Source organism: Xenopus tropicalis, chromosome 3 (assembly GCF_000004195.4).
Source record: "Xenopus tropicalis strain Nigerian chromosome 3, UCB_Xtro_10.0, whole genome shotgun sequence".
In the NCBI taxonomy this organism is placed as follows: domain Eukaryota; kingdom Metazoa; phylum Chordata; class Amphibia; order Anura; family Pipidae; genus Xenopus; species Xenopus tropicalis.
In genome coordinates, this window is record NC_030679.2 from 115691593 (window position 1) to 115712295 (window position 20703).

Consider the following 20703-nt stretch of genomic DNA (forward strand, 5'->3'; position numbering starts at 1 on the left):
GGCTCTGTCTTTTATCAGGCAGAAGAGGCTGCTGCTTTTATTTGTGTGCTGGGCAGTTTCACCTTCCCACCCCTAACATATATCTCTCACTCCTGAGAATCTCTGGCAGAGCACAGCATGCAGGGGAAGTATCGCTCATTCATAAAATATAGCAGACATTTAAAAGGGGCCCTTATAAGTCTGGGAACCTTAGGCCTTGTTAACATGGCTAGAAATCATACCGCCCAACTGGCCCGCTTTCCGCAGGACAGTCCCGGTTTTGGTAGCGCATCCTGCTGTCCCGGATAGTTCCATGAATGTCCCGCATTTCCGTAATAGAACTATCCCTGACAGCGGGATGCGCTGGCTGTAGTCAGGCATTCCTCTTCTTCAGTGGCTCCTCTCTATATGCGGCTCCTTGTCGGTGGAGCCAGGCCCTTTTATAATGTTGCGCCCGTGTGTATTGCGTGGGCGCAACCTTATAAAAGGGCCTGGCTCCACCGACAAGGAGCCACATATAGAGAGGAGCCGCTGCAGAAGAAGAAGCAGCAGCAGCAGCATGTATGGAGGCTCTGTGTATTAGGGGGATACTGTGTATTGGGGGGATACTGTGCATGGGGGCTACTGTGTATAGGGGGCTATTGTGTATGGGGGCATTACTGTGTATTGGGGGGTTACTGTGTATGGGGGGGCTACTGTGTATGGGTGGCAAAGCTTATACATAGTTATAACTCACTTATAACTGACTGCCTTCTCTCTATATTTGTATTTTATATGTAGGAGTTGCTATATTGTTTTCCTTAGGCAGTACAGTATGAGGGTATAGCACATTTGCGTCGGATCCCGCCATTTCATCTATATAAAAGGAGTATTTTTTAAAAAAATGGGGTGTGGTAATTGAGACGTGGCCACAAAAGTGGGCGTGGTCAAAAAATGTGCCCCACCCTGCGCGCGCCAAATCTTTTTGTCCCTCTTTTCATTTTTCAAATGTTGGGAGGTATGTAAAAGATGTAACTAGCGCAGGTGGCAGCTAGGGCTGGCAGCAGAGTGACTGTAGGTTAAATGATACCACCTCTGCTTTGCATAGGTTAAACATTTGTTCCATTTGTTGTTCCATTAACAAATGGAAATTATGTTTCTCTCCTCACCTTTTTAAAACAGGCATTTTGCCTGCTTTCCAGTGGATTGCACTGGTTCCCTTAACAAAATGGAAGTGGGAATGCCCAAACGTATTGCTTATTGCACAGCTGTACACAATGGGTATGTATAGGTTGCAATAGAAGTAGGGTTGCCATCTTATCTGGTAAAAAATATACTGACCTTCCTATATTTTTAATCTTAATAACTCTGGCATAAAGCATCATTTTTACTGGTCAAAAGACTGGCCAGGTGGCAGCTATTGACAGATGATGTTTCCCTCAGTGCAGAGCTACAAAGAAGAATGGAACAAGTTAAGAAATGAATATTGTGAGGTAGAATGCACTGCTTGGCAAACACCTTCAGGGATATAGGTTTAGGGCCACAGGTGGGTCTGGAATAGACTGTAGACTTAAGATACTGTTGCTCCTTTAGTGGTTTATGTTCTCTTCAGTAATTCTAGTAGTGCGGAGGGTTGATTGCCACAGGTTTATGTATTTATTGTATGGGTGGAATTGGTTTGTGCCGGCACCTTTCATGCCAGTGTAATTTTTCCTGGTGTATCGGGAGCATTTAACAGGCCAACAGACTTACTCAATCACTTGTCTGTCAATGCCTTCTTTGTGGAAATCCTGCGCTCTACTGTAAGCATGTCCTCAAGGTATATGTCAGAAATACTGCTTGAAATGACTCCCCAGTGTCTACCTTACAAAATGCCTTTCTAGCTTTCTTAAAGGAACAATAGCAGCAAAAAATGAAAATGTTTTAAAGTAATTACAATATAATGTACTGTTGCCCTGCGCTGGTATAAGTTGTGTGTTTGCTTCAGAAACACTACTATAGTTTATATAAATAAGCTGCTGTGTAGATGTAGGGGCTGCCATTCAAGCTGGAAAAAAGGAGAAAAGGAACAAGTTACACAACAGATTATCTGTTATCTGCTATGTAACCTGTGCCTTTTTAACTTTTTTTAGTTTGAATTGCTGCCCCCATGGCTACACAGCAGCTTTGTTTATATAAAATAGTGTAGTGTTTATGAAGCAGACACAACTTTTACAAGTGCAGGGCGATAGTACATAATATATTAAAGGAAAAGTAATACAACATTTTTTTAAGTAAAAAAATCTATTCTACCCTGCTCCAATAATTGCCCTATCCTTCACAGTGTTTATTATTCTGAATGCTTTATTAGAAAATACCTTGTAAAACTTTGCATCCGGTCATTTCAAATACGGCGATCTTCCCTCTGCACAATCCAATATGCGGCGATTGATGTCTCCTCCTTGCCTGACTCCAAAACCGGAAGTAAATTGTTTGCCTGTACAGAAGGAAGGCTAGGAGGAGATGTGGATTGTCGCATAGTGGATTGTGCAGAGGAAAGATCGCCGTATTTGAAATGACCGGATGCAAAGTTTTTGCAATTATTGGAGCAGGGTAGAATAGATTTTTTTTACTTAAAAAATTTAGTGTTACTTTTCCTTTTAATTACTTTGATACACTTTCATTTTTTGATGTTACTATTCCTATAAGGCTCTCAACAACATAGAAACAAGCAGTATAAGGGGTCTGGGAACCCCTGCAGCCAACTGAGCGAAAAGGCTGAACAGAGCACCCGCTAAAAGCATCTGGTGACAATACTGATCCATTTATTTTAGTTATGCAGGGAAGAAGAGCACTATTCTGCTATTAAAATACACTAGCAGATTTATCTCAGGTGAACAGAAACCTTTTACTGGCCCAGGCAGCTAGAATAGAAACTCTTCTTTTAGAATCGATAAACCACATGGTGCAGGGAAGAGGGCAGACTGCACAGCTACATTTGGAGGTTGAAATGAAGGCAAGTTGGATCCAGTTTGTGGGGAGTGTCTCTTATATTTTAAAACCAAATGCTGATCTGAGATTTCACTTTCTGTTTGTAATAAGCTAGTAGATTTATCTCCACATGTTGCAGGGGAGAGGGCAGACTCCACAGCTGTCTTTGGAGGTTGAAATAGAGGCAAGTTGGAACCAGTTTATGTGAGGGGTGTCTCTTTTACTTTTAAAACCCAATGCCGACCTAAGATTTCTGGCTACTATTGTGTATTTTAAATGGTGCTTGTGACCCAAAAAAATGTTAAATTTTTTATTTCCTTTTATTTATGACCTGTACCTTTACATGCCTCTTGTCCACTACGTATATCTCCAAATTTTTTCTGTTGAAGATACAGGTATAGGATCTGTTATCCAGAATGTTCGGGACCAAGGGTTTTCCGGATAAGGGGTCTTTCCATAATTTGGATCTCCATACCTTCTACTAAAAAATCAATAAAACATTAATTAAACCCAATAGGATTGTTTTGCATCCAATAAGGATTATTTATATCTTAGTTGGGATCAATTACAAGGTACTGTTTTATAACTACAGAGAAAAAGGAAATCAGTTTTAAAATTCTAAATTATTTGATTAAAATGGAGTCTATGGGAGACGGGCTTTCTGTAATTCTTAGCTTTCTGGATAACGGGTTTCCGGATAAGGGGTCCCATACCTGTATTGAAAAAAAAAACGTGTAGGGTCAATATTTTGATCACACGGAGGGTCAACTTTGTTATCTTCCTTGGTCAAGATCGGAACAAACCATAAGAGATATTCCCTTACTTGGGGAGGGTATCATTTTAGCTGAGACTGGGTGAATCATGATTAAATGTCTACCCTTGTATTAGAAATTTTAGAAAGACATTAGGGCTTTTGATGGGGTTTGGGCTTGAATATGGGACCAATAAACCATCAGTTATAGAAGCAAGAGAAAACTCTTGGAAAGAGTATTATCCATTCCCATAATACCATTTTCATTAGATAACGGTATAATTGGGTAATTTTGTTTTCTTAATAATTTTATATACAAGCATATGTCAAATATATGTGTGTTTATAAAGGGCCAAGCTAATATCTTTCACCCAACCATCCTGCACTTTACCTAACGTGGCAACACATTTATAGATATCTTATAACTGACAAAATGTCATTAAACCAATTGTTCTGTATATAGAATGATGAATTATTAACATGAAGGATTGCTATTTTGGAAATATGATCGTTTGTAGGAAAGGTGGATCAGCAGACTGGCTGTGCATGTTGCGTATATTATTTGTTTTAACCCAATCTGAAATTTTCAAACTTGCCTGAATGACAAAATAACCAACAACATTATATTAACAGTCTGAGAGCAGCATGCAGGATGGGCATGTATTGACTTCCCATAACAAACATCTTAAAATCATTTCACACATCAAAAAGTGTGGCATCACAGTATTTTAAGTTGAAAAAGGTTTACCTATTAATACAAGCAAAACCCAGGTATTATATTACAGATAGTTTTTTGTTTGGTTAAATGAGCAGTTCCATGCTTGGCAATCTGTTCAACTAATTAATATTATGCACTTGGCTTTAGTCCTAGAGGTGCATGAATGTCGGGCATGCTTTACAAAGTCTTTGGCAGAGGCAATGCTTAATATTTTATATTTGCTAGCAAAGCGAATGCCCATGGGCGATCATGGATTTGTTTTTGCTACAACCCTGCGCTTACCCAACCCCCCCACCTTGCTTACTGTACCTCACTTGTACTCATGTTGGGTTGAGGTGGCCTGCATTTTTAGTACAGGTATGGAACCTGTTAGGGTGAAGACACATGGAGCAACTAGTAGCAGCTACTTTTCGTGGCTACCAAAAAAGACAATGCTGATCATTTATGATCATTGTCTCTATGTGTGCTTTAGCAGAGGCAATTTTCAGTATTTTCTATGGCAAGGGATTTTCTGGAGTTTAGTAGCCTTGAAAAGTAGCTGCTACTAGTAACCTGGTGTGACGTCGGCCTTATCCAGAATGCTTGGGACCTGGGGGGGGTTTGGATAAAGGATATTTCTGTGACGTTATGTTTACTTATGTTTACTAAAAAAATAATTTTAAAAATGAATTAAGCCCAACAAGATTGTTTTGCCTTGAATAAGGATTAATTATATCTTGTTGCAATCTAGTAAAAGGTTCTGTTTTATTGTTACAGAAAAAACTAAATCATTTTAAAAACCATGAACCAAAAATAGTATGCCTCATAATTTGTTGTAGAAAGCATCAATAAATAGATATTAAAATAGATATTAGAAACTAGAACATGCAGTGCATGTTCTAGTTTCAGTTTCCTGACATGTAAATGTAAGGATTTTTGCTTGTTATCAGGAAGCCAATTAAGGAAAAAAGGTTAAATAGTTGCTGCCTCCACATTTTTCATTGAGTATCAATAAAAATGTAATTACAATACTGGCTGTTTAGACAGAAGCCCAGTAGACATGCTGAGCGATGCATGTTATACTTCTTGCTATACTTCCGAAATGGTTATTCTCAACACTGAAACCATGATGTGAAAGGGGAACTTGAGTCAGTTGTAGGGTGTGCTGCAGTTATTCTGTTAGGCCTGAGCAGAGATGGAAAATAAATGTAAATAGAGATGGAAAATAGCAGAGCATGTATATTATCGTTTTACATTTATATTATATAGCCTTGACTACAGCTAAGGAAAACAGTAACCTTGAAAATCCAAAGGAGTATAAGTTACTAGGGGCCCTGCCCAGGACAGGGTGCCATTTTATCTTAAAGTAGTATTTCAACTTAACCTTTAAGTTATCTTTTAATATTCTATAGAATGTCTTATTCTTAGCAACAATAATGAATTCTTTGGCACACCATTTACATTATTCTATATGGTGCATTCAATTCCAAGGCTGCTTCCAAGCCAAATCCATAGAACTCCATACAGGGAAGAAGCAAACTAGCATACCGGCAATTGCCTTTCTCTGTATGGCAGTCTATTTTAAGCAACCTCTCAATTTAACTTAATTTAAAAATTTTTTTATAGTTTTTAAATTATTTGCTTTGTTCTTAGGCCTCTTCCCAGCATTCAAATAGGTTTCACAGACAATGGCAGTTAAAAAATTATTACTTTGAGAGGCGACTGAGGTGACTTATTTTTTAATTTGGACCCTTGCAAATTCTTCTTCTAGGCTTTTATAGAAAGCACTTTCTGGTTGCTAGGATGAACCCTAGCAACCATAGATGCTGAAATTAGAAACTGAAGAGCTGCTGAACAAAAAGTTAACTATTTCGAAAATCACAAGAAATAAATGAATGCCATTTGCCAAATGGCTCATGTCATACTAATGCTTATTTTTGTTTAAACTAAAAATAAGATAAGGAACATAAAGACTGGATAGTCTGTCAGCTTTGGTTCATATATCATCTGCCTTTTTCAGTCTGCTTTTGGATAGAGGTGTACAACCTGTTGACATCCAGGTGCTGAACTACATCCCCACATTTTACTGTAAACTGGAGGGCCTAGGTTGCTCATACTTTAAACAACTGCAAAAACATTTCTTCCAACACAGTGCAGCTCTGACTTTATAAAAACTGTTTGGAAATGTTTTATATCCAATAACATTTTTTATAACCATAAGGCCTTTGAAACCACAAACAAATTTAGCCAGAGTTATCCCAGTGTGATATCCTAGGCGAAGCTTCAAGATAACAGAATCATGTTAAGATATCAGTGACTCCATCGGTACCTACCTAGATTTCCATTTCCCATACCCATCCCCCTTTTAGCATAATGTTGTACATGGTTTTCCTTCCAGCAAAGAACCTTGCTGGCAATATTCTGTGGCTTCCATTGACTGCAGTGGGAGCCATGCTTTAGTGCTGGTGTGAACACTTCTTCACCCAAAAATGTGCATGTAAACATTTTGGGCACAAAAACTTGTTGCTTACCAACCCCTTGGATATTGCCCCCAGTGGCCTCAAAGCAGGTGCTTATTTTTTAATTACTGGCTTGGAAGCAAGTAAACCCTGTTGGCTTTCTTTCCACATGCAAATAGCCACTCATGGCCCTTATTTGGTACCACAGGTACATTTTCATGCTTGTATTGCCCCCCAACTCTGTTTACATTTGACTGTGGCTCATGGGTAAAAAAGGTTGGGGATCCCTGCTCTAAAGGAAGCACTTTGGCTTTCTCGGTTTGCAAATAAAGCCTAAATATTGTGGAATACTTAATAAAGGTTCTTTCCTAAATAGTTAGTTCAAGAGTTCCTCCAGCAGCACAACAAGTGTGGATATGTTAGAAATACACATTTTTGAAACAACTCTGGTGCCAAAGGTTGTCTGTCCCAAGTCTAAGGCTCAGTTAGTAAGTTATTACTGGCTATCCATCATTTTATTTCCCAGCATTCTGGGTGATTTAACTGCTATAGTATAAAGAGGAGAGTATGCTTTAGAGTGTCAGTGCAACACTGCTAGTCTCCTTGAAAGAAAGGGAAATATGTTATAGACATGTACAATGCATAAGTTGACTGGCGGAAGACCAAGTCTCCCCACACAAGTAGCCCTGCAATTACTAACTTGATTGGCCAGTTGATGTGGCATCAGTATAGGCCATGCTTACCAAGCTGCTTTGTGTACTAGTTACTTACGCTACGACTATATTCCAGCTGAGGAAAATTATTACATTAGCAATAGGTAAAAGTGAAGAGCACACCTTGTAAAAAATGACCTTCAGTTTCTTCTTGTAGCAACTAACATTTTATTATATTTGATTATATCTTACAAGGACAGATGGAATGCAGTATGACCAGGTAAATTGTGTAATAAAAAGGCACTGTACTAGGTGAGCAAATGCTCATAATCTGAATGGTATTTGACTTGAAGGGATGATATGATAAAGGGATATATGATAAAAACAGTTCCAGCTTAGAATGGTTTTAAGGAGGGAACTAAATCAGCTTAAAAATATAACTGTAACGTTCGGTAGGAACCGGGTAGTTAGACAATTGACAGGAGTCTGACTCTTACATAAAGTAGAGAATACCCAACCAGTCCCGGTATTCACCGATGCCTTTTTGGGGCCCTGAAATTTCTGCTGCAGTTCTGGCTGAGAACAACCTTTTATACTCATGAGCCACATTTCAATGGAAAAAGTGTTGGGGAACAACATAAGCATGAAAAAGTTTCCTTGAGGTGCCAATAAGAGCTATAATTGGCTGTTTAATAGCCCCTATGTGGACTGGTAGCCTACAGAAGGCTCTGTTTGGGAGTATACCTGGTTTTTATGCAACCAAAACTATCCTCCTTACCAGAAATTCAAAAATAAGCACCTGCTTTGAGGCCACAGGGAGCAACATCCAAGGGGAGCCACTGGTTGGGGATCACTGGGCTAAGGTCATGACAGGCAGCAAGTATCACGGTCAGGGAGAACTCATGTATTAAACTGTTTCCTTAATTGTTGTGAGGATAGGAATTTGCTTTTTTCAGTGAATAAGTTACTGGGGAATCACCGAATCAGGCATGGAAAAAGATGTAAACTAATAGGGCAATTTCAGGTTTCGTAGTAATCTTGCAAACTTGGCTTTTAACCAGTGATCAGCTTTTATTTTTCTAAATGTAACATTTACCACTAAATGTGGCTGTGGCTTACTGTAATGGGACAAATGTACCATTCTTTTGTATCACATAGTATCTGTTTGGATTGCAACACATAGCTGCAAAGGCCTCCCCATAGAGGGGTACAACACATGGCTGCATATACCTCCTAAAACAGTTTCCTGTGTAAAGCATAGCAGCAGTTATCTTGCAAAGGGATGATTGCAAATGTTTAATCTACCCCCCCCCCCTTGACTTTACTTGAAGGTGTATAGACAGATTTGTAAAATCTAAAATATCAAAAAATCGAAATGGCGGTTTTACACAGGCACAGATATTATCATTTTGATGTTGGCCTGTGCATAATGCAACGCAAATGACAAAGTGAAGAGGAGCTGTAGCTTCACTTGTCATTGTTCTTTTGCCATTCCAGTCTGCTTACCAAGTTTATTCCACAAATACCAATGGCACAGTATTGGCATTTAGAGCTCCATAACATTTCAGGCACCACTGATGTGGTTTATAATGTTGTGAGCGCAGGATCATTCTTCTTGAGTTTTTCCATTTGATATTGTGTATTTCACATTTGATTCACAATAAAATAAAATCTCTGGTCTACAGTTTATTGTGTCTGTTTTCACTTTATTGCTGTTCAAGGTTCGGAGAATAACATGCTGTCAGTAATATTTAATCACAATTATGTCTTTCTACTGTGCCAGCATCTTAAATAATCAGATACATTTAAAGAATTTGTAATAGAAACCTGTTTATGGGGATAGAATTGGCTGGATTACATTTATACAATTTTGTTTGAATAAAATGGTGGTTCTAAAAAAAGTATAGGGATAAGCAGTTTTAATTCTGGATATTCTTTGCATTGCAACTGTATTAGTCCTGGGCAGGATGCTTTACTGTCTGTAACTAAGGAGGGCATTTACTAATCTTCATTTTTTCACAATTCAGGATTTTGGTGCCAAAATACAGTTTTGTGGATGAAAAAAATTTGATTTTTTTTCTCAACAAATCCAATGCAAAACTATGCCACATAAAACCTGTTGAGATCATGTAGAAGTCAATGGCAGATGTCCTTTCTACATCTGAAAGATATTTCTTTGCTTTGTGGGTTTTAGAGGTTTTTGGGCATTTTTTGGCCCTGGCATTTGCATGACAATTTGCACAACTTATCCATAAGAAAGCAATGCAAACCAACAATACCCTACATGGGGTGTTTTCTCGCCTCTACAGTAAATAATACACGTTTTTCCCAAAAATGTTGCAGTGTAGCCTTTAGGCACTTAGTTTAGAGGGGATTTCATACAAAGAAGAGCATATCCTCCCTCAGGAGACATAAAATAAAGATCACGAAAAGATCATTAGATACATTGCTCCCACTCTTTTATCTCTCTTCAGCTTTCATTTGAACAAGACTTTGTCATTGCACTATGTATCCATGGAGGTGAGGGAGGAAATCCATAAAATATAAATGTTGAAAAATCTTCAAGTGATCTTGTAAGTGGAGTTCTTCAAGATCCATTTTCGATTTCAGTACTTAAACCTTCAGTGACTTTCAAGTGGATGTAGACATAAAACTCTTTTTGCATGCACCATTAAAAGGCACTAGTACTTGAAAGTATGTCAAGTGTTTGTAAAGCTATTCTAACAGGATTTGCTGTTTGTATTATTATAGTTTGGAGCAAAGAGGGCCAGTATAGCATTTGGGAAGATGAAGAATAATCTAAACCTGGGCTAACATATATTTAAGATTACTTGAAACTTTTAATGTTTGTTTTATTGTTATACATGTTTTACCTGAATTCCAATTCCCTGCCTCCAAAACTCTGAATATGTGCTCTGCAGATATTTAGGTATGTAGTGCTCAAAGTATGGTGGCAACCTCTAGTGCATTATATGGCCCATAACCAGCTGGTCAAATGATAGATTCATTTGTGGCTTACTCTCAGACCTTAATAAATGGCACCCCCAAGTGGATTTAATTTTCCTTTTCCTTTAATTACCATAGCAACCAGACAGCAGTTTAGTTGGATGGGTTAAGGTCTGAAAAACACAATCAAATCGAATATCAATAAAAACTGAAGCTTTGCACTCTATATTTTTCTTTATTAAAGGCACAGAATGATATTAAAGGGGTTATTCACCTTTAAATTAACTTTTAGTATGATGTAGAGAGTGCTATTTGCAATTGATCATTTTTTTATTTGCGTTTTTTGAATTATTTAGCTTTTTGTTCAGCAGCTCTCCAGTTTGGAATTTCAACATATTTAACCTAGCAATCAGTGGTTTGAAAGACACTGGAATATGAATAGGAGAGGGCATAAATGGAAAGATAAGTAAAAAAAAAAATAACAATTACAATAAAATAGTAGCTTCACAGAGCAACATATTTTTTTGCTGCCAGGGTCAGTGACCCCCATTTGAAAACTGGAAAGAGCCAGAAGATGAAGGCAAATAATTCAGAAACTATAAAAAATGAAGACCAATAAAAAATTCTAGGCAATTCTATAACATTCTAAAAATTAACCTAAAGGCGAATCACCCCCCTTTAATAAAGGAATCCATTTGCAGCTGTTTCCTTTTTCATTAACTTAACCTCAACACTATGCCATGTTGTACTGAGGAGGGTAGAGGGAGAGCTGCAACTTTGGACTTATATTTAGCATATAAATAATGTAATATATGAATCTTTGATGAGACTGTGAATGTTTTATATAACTTTCAGGTCTTGTTAGGCCTGTCTTTTGCTTACCTTGTGAATGTGATTTTACCAGCTATAAAATATGTATTAAAACATTTGTTTATTATGGTGGAATCATTCATTCCATTATAAACACTTCACTGGTATAATATGGTTAACAATACATTTTCTACTTCCTTATTTTGGCACTACAGGACCCTTACATTAGAATGATCACAACCTCAGTTAGTTTGGTAAACAAATAAGGTGATATTGATTAGTGAACAAACTTCTAGGGGCACATTCATCAAAGTACATTTGAGTCCGAATACAAAAGATTTGTATTTTGTTCTAAGTTTTAGAACTGTGCATATTTTTTGCGACTTTTTCGTACTTTGCGACAATTTGTGCGACAAAATCAAATTTGTCACAACGAGTACGAAAGTTTCGGATTCATTCAAGCTTCGGTATCGTGACTTTCCTTGGGCCAGGTTGGAGCTGCAGAGTGCCATTGAGTCCTATGGAAGGTTTCCAAAAAATTTGTGACTATGGCAAATGATTGTTTCAATATGAAAATTTTGGATCGTAAGTATGTAATTTTCGTATTCAAACGGAAAGAATTTTCATGACATTTGCGATCATCAAAAATGATCGGATTTCGTGATTCGGATTCGTACTTTAGTGAATCTGGCCCCTAATGTTAGGTCACATTAGTGCAGTGTTAGAACCCTTTGGACCAAAGAGAGCTGTAGGCCTGACTGATAAATGGTTGGTATTTTCTACCAAGCTGCATCTATAGTTAAAACTGTACTTAGCTGGGATAGTCCCCTCTTATGATTTACACTCCCCTTTGGCCAGGATTCAAGATAATTATTTTTATGATGTGTATATGAAAGTGTTATTTCCCCCAAATTCCCTAGAACCAGTATTTCTCATTTCTGTTTATTTCTCCAGTTCCCTATTCTAGCAGGGCCATGTTCTTTTCCCTGAATATTTTAGTATTATAAACAAGTACAGAGATATTTCCTGCAATACCACCAGCAGTGTCATTATTATGGTGGTATGATAACTACTCTCTGGAATGCTTGGCGCCTGGGGTTTTCAAGATATAAGGGGCCTTTATGTAATGTAGGGACTGTCTTAAAGCTACTTATTTACCAAATATGAAATTGCCTGGACCAATAAGTTGTGCCAGCCTGTTCCATATTTGTTCTTGGGTTAATCAGTTTGCTGAAGGACTGGGGCATGAGCACCCAGACCCACTTTTTATAGTGGTAACATTAACCCACTTCGTCGTGCGCGCCGATGCGCGCGTCCTGGAGCTATGGAACGCGGAAGTACGCGCGCTTCCTTTTAAACCCGGCGCGCCGCATGACGTCATCGCGCAAGGCGTGAATTTCAAATATTTAAAGGCGCTTGTGTTTGTTTTCAGTGCCCAACTTCGGTTTCACCTCATGGTCCTCATTTTCTGCTATTTTGACTCTGATCCGTGTTTTGACCCTTGCCTGACCCTGACCTTGCTGATTGCCGCCTGTATTGACCTTCTGCCTGTTTTTTGACTACGGTTCCGGAATCTGACTTTGTACCTCGCTGCCCGTTTGGTTTGACCTCGGCCTGATCACTTTGTCTCTTAAATCCCAAATTCTGTATAACGCTAGGTTCCCTTGCCTGCTCAGAACATTTGCCCTGGTCCTCTCACAATAAGTCCTGGCGGCACCCGAGTAGCGGAGGGCTCCTCCCGAAGTGAAAGGTGGCTGTTATAGGCAGAAGAGTGAGCTCAGACCAGGTCCTTGGCTTTTGTTCTGAGTTTGGGATACCGTGCGTGACACATACTAATTGTTTAATCTGAGTTAAAGCTTTACATTTGCTAAATTAATATTAATATTAAGCACAAGACGCTGATTAAGCAGATCGATTAACAGTGAAGGAATGGTTGTATAAATATGAAATTTCATTGTTGGGGCATTAGCTTTCTTTATAAGGGCTGTGACAGACGGGGAGAATAGTCGCCGCACAACAAATCTCCCTTGTCGCGGGCAACTAATCTTCCCGAAATGCCATCCCACCGGCAAGAATGTAAATCGCAGGTGGGATGGCATACGCGGTGCAGCGATTTGCTGAAATCACCGAAGTTGCCTTGAGAGGGAACTTCGTCAATTTCGGCGCCGCATATGCCATCCCACCAGCGATTTACATTCTAGCCGGTGGGATGGCATTTCGGGGAGATTAGTCGCCCGTGACAATGGAGACTAATCTCCCTGTCTGTCACAGACCTAAGGCATCCCAGATAACAGATCTGATCATTTGTATTCAGTGGCTTAACTATTACGGGCAGGGATCCCCCATGAAAAAGAACTGAGGTTTCAGCATGCAGCTCCTTCACACAGCCCTCCACCAGCTGAGGCTAACGAAATGACTACCATGTAGCAGACCTGCAACCCAGGCCTTCCTCACAGGGTCTGCTTTATGGTATAGTTGCACTGCTGCTTATATTAAAATAATATGACATGGAACTGAATCCTAAGGGATGACTGGATAAGAGAGGAGAGAAGGGTATCTGTTATGAACCCTACTAAAACTCACTGAAGTCATTTTTGAATATGCTGGAGTAGATCAATAAGTGCTAAAACTCACTGAAGTCATTTTTGAATATGCTGGAGTAGATCAATAAGTGCAGTTGTTGTTGTTAAAGCGCCATTGACATATGGTTGACATATCATGTCCCTGATCAGATATATTTTTGTGTGTAGGTGTCATTGCCATGCTTTCTGGTATTTTTTTGTATTAAATATAAGGATCAAGGAAAAAAAAATCTGGTTATGGTTGTTGTAAGCTTATTTTTATTTTTTATAATTGTATATGTAGATCTGTAGAAGTCGTTACTGGTCCTTAGCTTATTTTTTGGACAGTATGAACTATTACAATGGATGCTGTACAAAGTGAAAAACTAAGGGAGGAAGTAACACAGCTTCTTTACTGTAAAAACTGTCTGGGAATCTACAGGAAATGTACACTAGTGCCAGTAGACCATAAACCAGGCAGTATGTTAAGAGACAAAATGCAATACAATACAAAACAAAACATTGTTCTGACTGGGACCCCCACCTTCCTGCCAACATACACATCTTTTATAAATATTTTGATTGCCCTTACAAAGACAAATGCCTGGTAAATTAGACCTCTGCTTTGCTAATGACATCTTAATTTAATGCTGGGGGTAGGGTGCTCACTATTTTACAGTTTGGGTTATCCATTAACTTTTTCTTTATTAGGGCTCTGGCACACGGGGGAGATTAGTTGTCCGCGACAAAACTCCCTGTTCGCGGGCGACTAATATCCCCGAGTTGCCTTCCTCTGCCATCCCACCGGCGAAAATGTAAGTTGCCGGTGGGATGGCACACGTGGCGGCGCGATTTTGCGCATATCGTCAAAGTTGCCTTGCGAGGCTTTTTCAGCAATTTGCGCAAAATCGCGCCGCCGCGTGTGCCATCCCACCGGCGACTTACATTTATTATAGATTATAGATTAGTCGCCCGCGAACAGGGAGTTTTGTCGCTGGCGACTAATCTCCCCGTGTGCCAGAGCCCTTAAATGACTTACAGTTTAGGGATAACCCAGGTAGTGAATGTCCGATATGGGTCACTAAGCACCTCCCTAATCAGTGTTTAGTGCAGCACTGTTCAACTGGTGGCCCAATGTCTAACTCCTTTAGGCTTCAAAGACAACTTGTGTGGTTCCTTGGCCTGCTTAGTGGACACTAACGGCCGGGGAGAGTAGTCGTCTGTGACAAATCTCCCTTGTTGCGGGCGACTAATCTCCCCGATATGCCATCCCACTGGCTTGAATGTAAATTGCCGGTGGGATGGCATAAGCGGTGCCGTGATTTCCTGAAATTGCGGAAGTTCCCTCTCAAGGCAACTTCCGCAATTTCAGCAAATTCCGGTGCTGCATTTGCCATCCCACCAGCGATTTACATTCAAGCCGGCTAATCTCCCCGTCTGCCACGGCCCTTAGAGAGCACTGATTTAGAACATGTAGCTTATTGTAGCATGATGTTCTTTCATGACTCCCAGTCATGCCACATGACTTCTAAGCATGTTTATTTATACCACATTCAGCTGTTCCGTGGTTGTGCATTCTATGTAATGATGGATATCTGAATTCCTTTAATGACTATTTAATATATGTTGATTAGTTTATATCCTAAATGGTGGCTTTACTACTTAGTGTAGCAAGGTGCATCTCTCTCTCAGATCAGAAATGAATGTGACAAATTGCTTTCAGTCAATTAAAAGTATAGAAATAAATAATTCATCTGAGTGGCCCTGAAAGCTTCAATCTGCAACCATTAGTTGGTCATTCTAAATATACCTTTTTAGTCATTTGAATTGTTGTGGTTTCTGAAACGGGTAGTTCTTTCTCATTCTGATAGTAACTAATACTTTATTCTGAGTTCTGTACAGCCCTGTGTAGGACGGTAGTGATAGAGTCTAGGTAGACTATATGTTGGGGTCCAACATGAAGTTTAACCCTACTGAAATATCACCACTTGTTTTAATATAAAAGCATATTAAATGTCATCTACCCTTTCAGAACTTTTCAAGATGTCAAAATACAGCTTTTAGCAGATGGTGACCAGGCAGAGAACATATACATGTATACTGAAACCTGTTATCCAAATTACGGAAAGGCTACATACACTCCATTACATCATCTTGATAAATTCAAATTTTTTAAAATTATTTCCATTCTCTTTGTAATAATAAAACAGTACCTTGTACTTGATCCCTACTAAAATATAATTAATTCTTATTGGTCTAAGAACAATTCTGTTGGGTTTAAATAATTTTTAGTAGATATAATGCATGGAGATCCAAATTATGGAAAGACCCCTTATCTGGAAAACCCAAGGTCCTGAGCATTCTGAATAACAGGTCCCATACCTGTAGTGGGTAGGAGACATTCCAGTGCAAGGGTGAAAGCGAGGAAGTGAGAGAAAATAGTTTCAGGCCAACAGTGTTTACATAGGGTTGTGTCTATTGAATTAAGAATGTTCTAAATGAAAATATGGGCAGAAGGAACTAAGTAGGTTACTGCAATATGTAGATGAACAAGTAAGAAAAGAAATACACATTGCATTTTAAATGAGCTGGTGATACTGAGATTTTGAAACTTGTTTCACTACAAAGATTTTAAAGGTAACCCATAAATCCTTTAAGACCTTGGGATCATTAGTGTTTATACCTTGTAAAGCACATGCACTTGTGGTGCTGTATAAATAAATGCATACAACGCCGTTCAGAAAATCTGATGTACTGTGTATTAACATATGTTTTTTAAGTAAATAGCAGTGTATGTTAATGGTTTGTAAAGGTAAGTACAGGAATTCTTATAACCTGCAGTACATTACAAGTTGTACTGTACTATAAATCATTTGACTGTCAGGCTGGAAGTTCAAAAACCGCATAGGTTTGCTATGATAGAAAGGCATGTTAGCGCATTTTGTTTTTTAAATTCTTTTATTATTGACGGGAATGATTCTATATCTATAGGAAAATAAAGCTACATATATCCAAAGATGATAAAGCACAAAGCACACTGATCAGCATGTTTTTGTTGCTGGTTTTATATTACCCTTATTAAAGCTGGTCATATTATAACTAAAATGACTTAATTGTATCATTCTAGGGCTAATGAATGCTGGTTGCTGTTCTCATTTTCCTTGACCAGATGCTGATATCAAACCTGCAGCCAGGTGACTGGTCCTGACCCGCTGGGCCACTCAATGATGTACTGGTGTGTTGGAGTTGAAGCATGTGCTGGAAGCAGAGGTGGAAGCATGGATTCATACAATGGTGAGAATACTTCTTTTTCCCACATCTGTAGCATTGCGGTTTAATGGACAACTAAAGTCTATTCTAAGTTATTGTAATAATACAAATTTTGCCAGTTCAGTAGAATTGTGCATGAATTGCAGTGTTGTTAGCTCTGCCAGTCTACAAATAAGTTCCCCAATAGGCACAAAATGTGCTAGGCTAATCCTTTGTCCTAAATAAATTCGTTTTTAATGTAATCTTTGTTATTTTTCTTTTTTTGGGGAGGGAACCCACACTCTTTTCTTTTTGAGTTAGGTTTCACACACCCACAGACTGAGGTGCCATTTTCCCCTCAGTATATCTATATTCACCACATAACTACAATGTAACTTCCTCCTGTAGAGCATTGATCACACCACTCTCTGATTGTTTTTGTCATTAGCTCTGCCAGTTCACTAGCATTGTGCACGAATTGCTGTGTCACTTTTTTTTTTTTTTGTTTCATGGTGGGTGGCATCAGTGACTTTTCTGTTGGAGTTTCCTTGGGCATGCATTTGCAAAGCCTGTCAGACATAGCAGATCCAAGATGGAAATTACGAGCACATAGATAAGAGAGAGGGAAAAGGGCACCTGCAGAAGGCTTAGAAGCTGATCCTACTCAGATCCTACCTTTTGGAGTGCTAAAACATTATATGGCCCTGTCTTTCACTATTTAGTGATGGGCTGTGCGCCCCCTCAGAGATCACATGACCAGAAATAATGCAGCTCTAACTGTAACAGGAAGTAGTGTGGGAGCAAAAGGCAGAACTCTGCCCATTAATTGGCTGATGGGGCCTAGCATGTATGTGTGCCTTGGCTTGTTTGTGTGCACTGGGAATCCTATGATCCCAGTAGGTGGCCCTTCATTCTTAAAATTACAATATTCTACTTAGGAGTACCCAATAGCAAATAGTACTAAAAAAAAGTATATTTTTAAGAAAATGGTTTATTTAGATGAAGCAGGGTTTTACATATGAACTTGTTTATGCAATATATTATTATAGAGACCTACATTGTTTGGGGGGGGGGTATAGTTTCCTTTAAGGACCAATGCCCAAAATGTTCTGCACTTTTGGCCTCCTATTTGTTCCTGTATATTATCCAGCCGCTTAGAATGTAAGTCCTCTTACCACAGCACATTTAATTTTTGTACGTTTATAGATATTTATATTGGTCTGAAGTTAGGTACATCTGGTGTTTTGTTCCAAGAAAGTAACACTAACAATATTAAAATAAGAATGACTGGAGAGCCTGTTATACTGTGTTGTAATGCCCAGTTGTGTCAGTGTTGACAGCCATATTGCCTGCCCATGTCTTCTCCTTTTTTTAAGTTCAGTTGTTTTCAAATTGTACATCATTAATACTTTTTTTCAGTTGCTTTCTGTATTTTATTTTTGGCAGATTTTTCTTAACTTGAAGTTTAAAGTTTAATGTTCCTTTCTTTGGTGGTTCAGGCAAGCAGCTAGCAACCAGGTGCAGACTCTGAACTGCAGCAGCTATTTTTAATGTACAAATATAAAGTTTTTTAAATCTACTAAACTATGTTAGTAATACAGCAAAATATAAATAAAATAAGTAGAGTAAAATTAAATACAACAAATCTCTAATATTGTAAATGCCTAAAGTTTCTTTATATAGAGAATAGTGTGTCATTTTAAAGCTTTAACAGGGCACGGACAAGTGATTCTTGATCAACATCCATCTCCCCTGTGCTTAGTATGTGGGCTCCTTCACTTTCCCATAGAACCATGACTCCTGAGGAAACAGGCCATTCCATGGCTGCTTACTGGAGGCTAACCTTGAAGTATTGATTGCCCTACTAGACTGTTTACTTTATATCCCTGACCTCCAGCAGCAGAGTAGTCACTCAAGTTGCCCTGCAAACCTAAGGCACAATGTGCATTTTAGAGAATTCACCATTAGATGCTGTTCTTTAAGAATATTTCATGCATGAGCTTAGATCATGTAATGGTAATGCATTATTTGGCCTATTTGCAAAGACCCCATTTAATATTGGGACCATTTATAAAGTTTATGCTTGGGACTGCTGGGTCCCTGGGTCATAGTTGTCCTGGCAAAGACTATAGCAGTGTCAGCTCATAGAAACCATATACTATGAGACTCCAGTTATAAATTCCCCTTATTATAGGAAAAATGTTGGCATTATTAAAGGGGAACTCCGGATTCTGAACCAAAATTTGTTAAAGAGATCCACACATTACAGAAACCCCAAATATACCTATCTGTTCCTTCAAAAAGTATGAATAAGTACCATTTTTATATGCAGAAATCCAACTGCAAAACAGTCCTTTTTCTGCAGCATTTGGAATGCCAGGGGAGGAAAACTTTGATGTTACAAACTGTAACATCCTATGTTCGGCCCAACATACAAATAAACAATTTGGCAGGCAAATTCAACAGTGAATAACAGCCAGTGAAATCCACAGCTTTTAAAATCTAACATATAACTCTAGGTGAGTGTGTGCCCTGAGGCTGATGACTGTTACGTTAATCCAAAGATCCAACTGGACTGGACCACTTGCCAACAAATATCTGTCAGTCATTTTTTTTTAATTAGTATATGAACTGGATTGTAAGCTTTGCAGGAAAATACTGCAATGCCTTTTCCCATAGGCACTTATTTGAACAAGGAATGTTTGATATTTATGGATTTTTTTCTCTCTATAATATTAGTAAGTCTAGGCCAAATTAGAACGCTACAGATACTAGCCCTTCACATATTTTATTTGCCACTACAAGAGCTGCTACACCTTATTATAGGCAGAGGCTTCCAGTGGCAGATTTTTTAAAACTACAATTCCTAGCATCTCATTGGCAGCTAAAGGCTGTGGGAGGGTACTGGGAGATTGATAAACAACATCTGACGAGTTACAGGCTGCTAATGACTGGCTTAAATTATTAGAGTAAAATCCATGAATTGCATGTCCTCTGTGAAATATTGAGGAAAAGAATCGGCTAGCCTAGTACTCTATATTGAAGCACTGTCGCAAGCATTGTCAGCTCTACTGCTGCCTCTCTCCTGGTACATGCAGATCTGTACAGAAAGGATTATTTCATGCCGGGGAGATGGATCCATCTGTTACTATAGAGGAATTACTATCAGAGGTCAGATTTGCACACGCCCAGCTCCTCCATCACTTAGGCTAGTTATTGCTTAAACATTCCTCTATTGCTGGAAAAAGAGACAAAAATGTAAGTAGGAAAGAGACACCCTCCCTCAGGACACCCGCAAGTGTGTACAGAAGAGCCTGGCACCCTCAGGGCAGCATCTTCGTAGCCTTGCAAGCTTATGTTACCCTCCTCTAATGGGACAGGGAATTGAAAATTACCCAGAAGGTTTCAGACAAAGCTCCCACCCCCCTCCCTGCTTCTTGGCTATCTCCGCCTGTCTGAGGTGAACATCAGTAGCAAGCTCCTATCCTGGGATGCTCTCTGTTTGTGAAGGTCAGTGAGATCAGGAACAAAGATGCAGCGGGTTGTCAATTAGGGGAGTTATGCAACACCGCTGATGTAGACAAAAGATGAAAAGGTCAGTAATTCTCTTCCTGTCTATATTCTCCCATCAAAACCTAATTCCTACCCA

General features: G+C 38.9%; 1 protein-coding gene across 3 annotated transcripts in view; it reads left to right on the plus strand.

Annotated features, from left to right (window-relative positions):
- The window catches only part of lrrk1 (leucine-rich repeat kinase 1), a 69032-nt gene that overhangs the window by 802 nt on the left and 47527 nt on the right, over positions 1-20703 (plus strand). The window contains exon 2 of one of the 3 annotated variants that reach the window (XM_012959577.3): positions 16933-17099. In XM_012959577.3, the coding sequence (XP_012815031.2) occupies positions 17030-17099 (70 nt within the window). In that variant the 5' untranslated portion in view covers positions 16933-17029. Of the gene's footprint in view, positions 1-16932; positions 17100-20505; positions 20650-20703 lie in introns of those variants that run through there. The other 2 variants (XM_012959578.3, XM_012959579.3) reach the window with 2 other exon arrangements.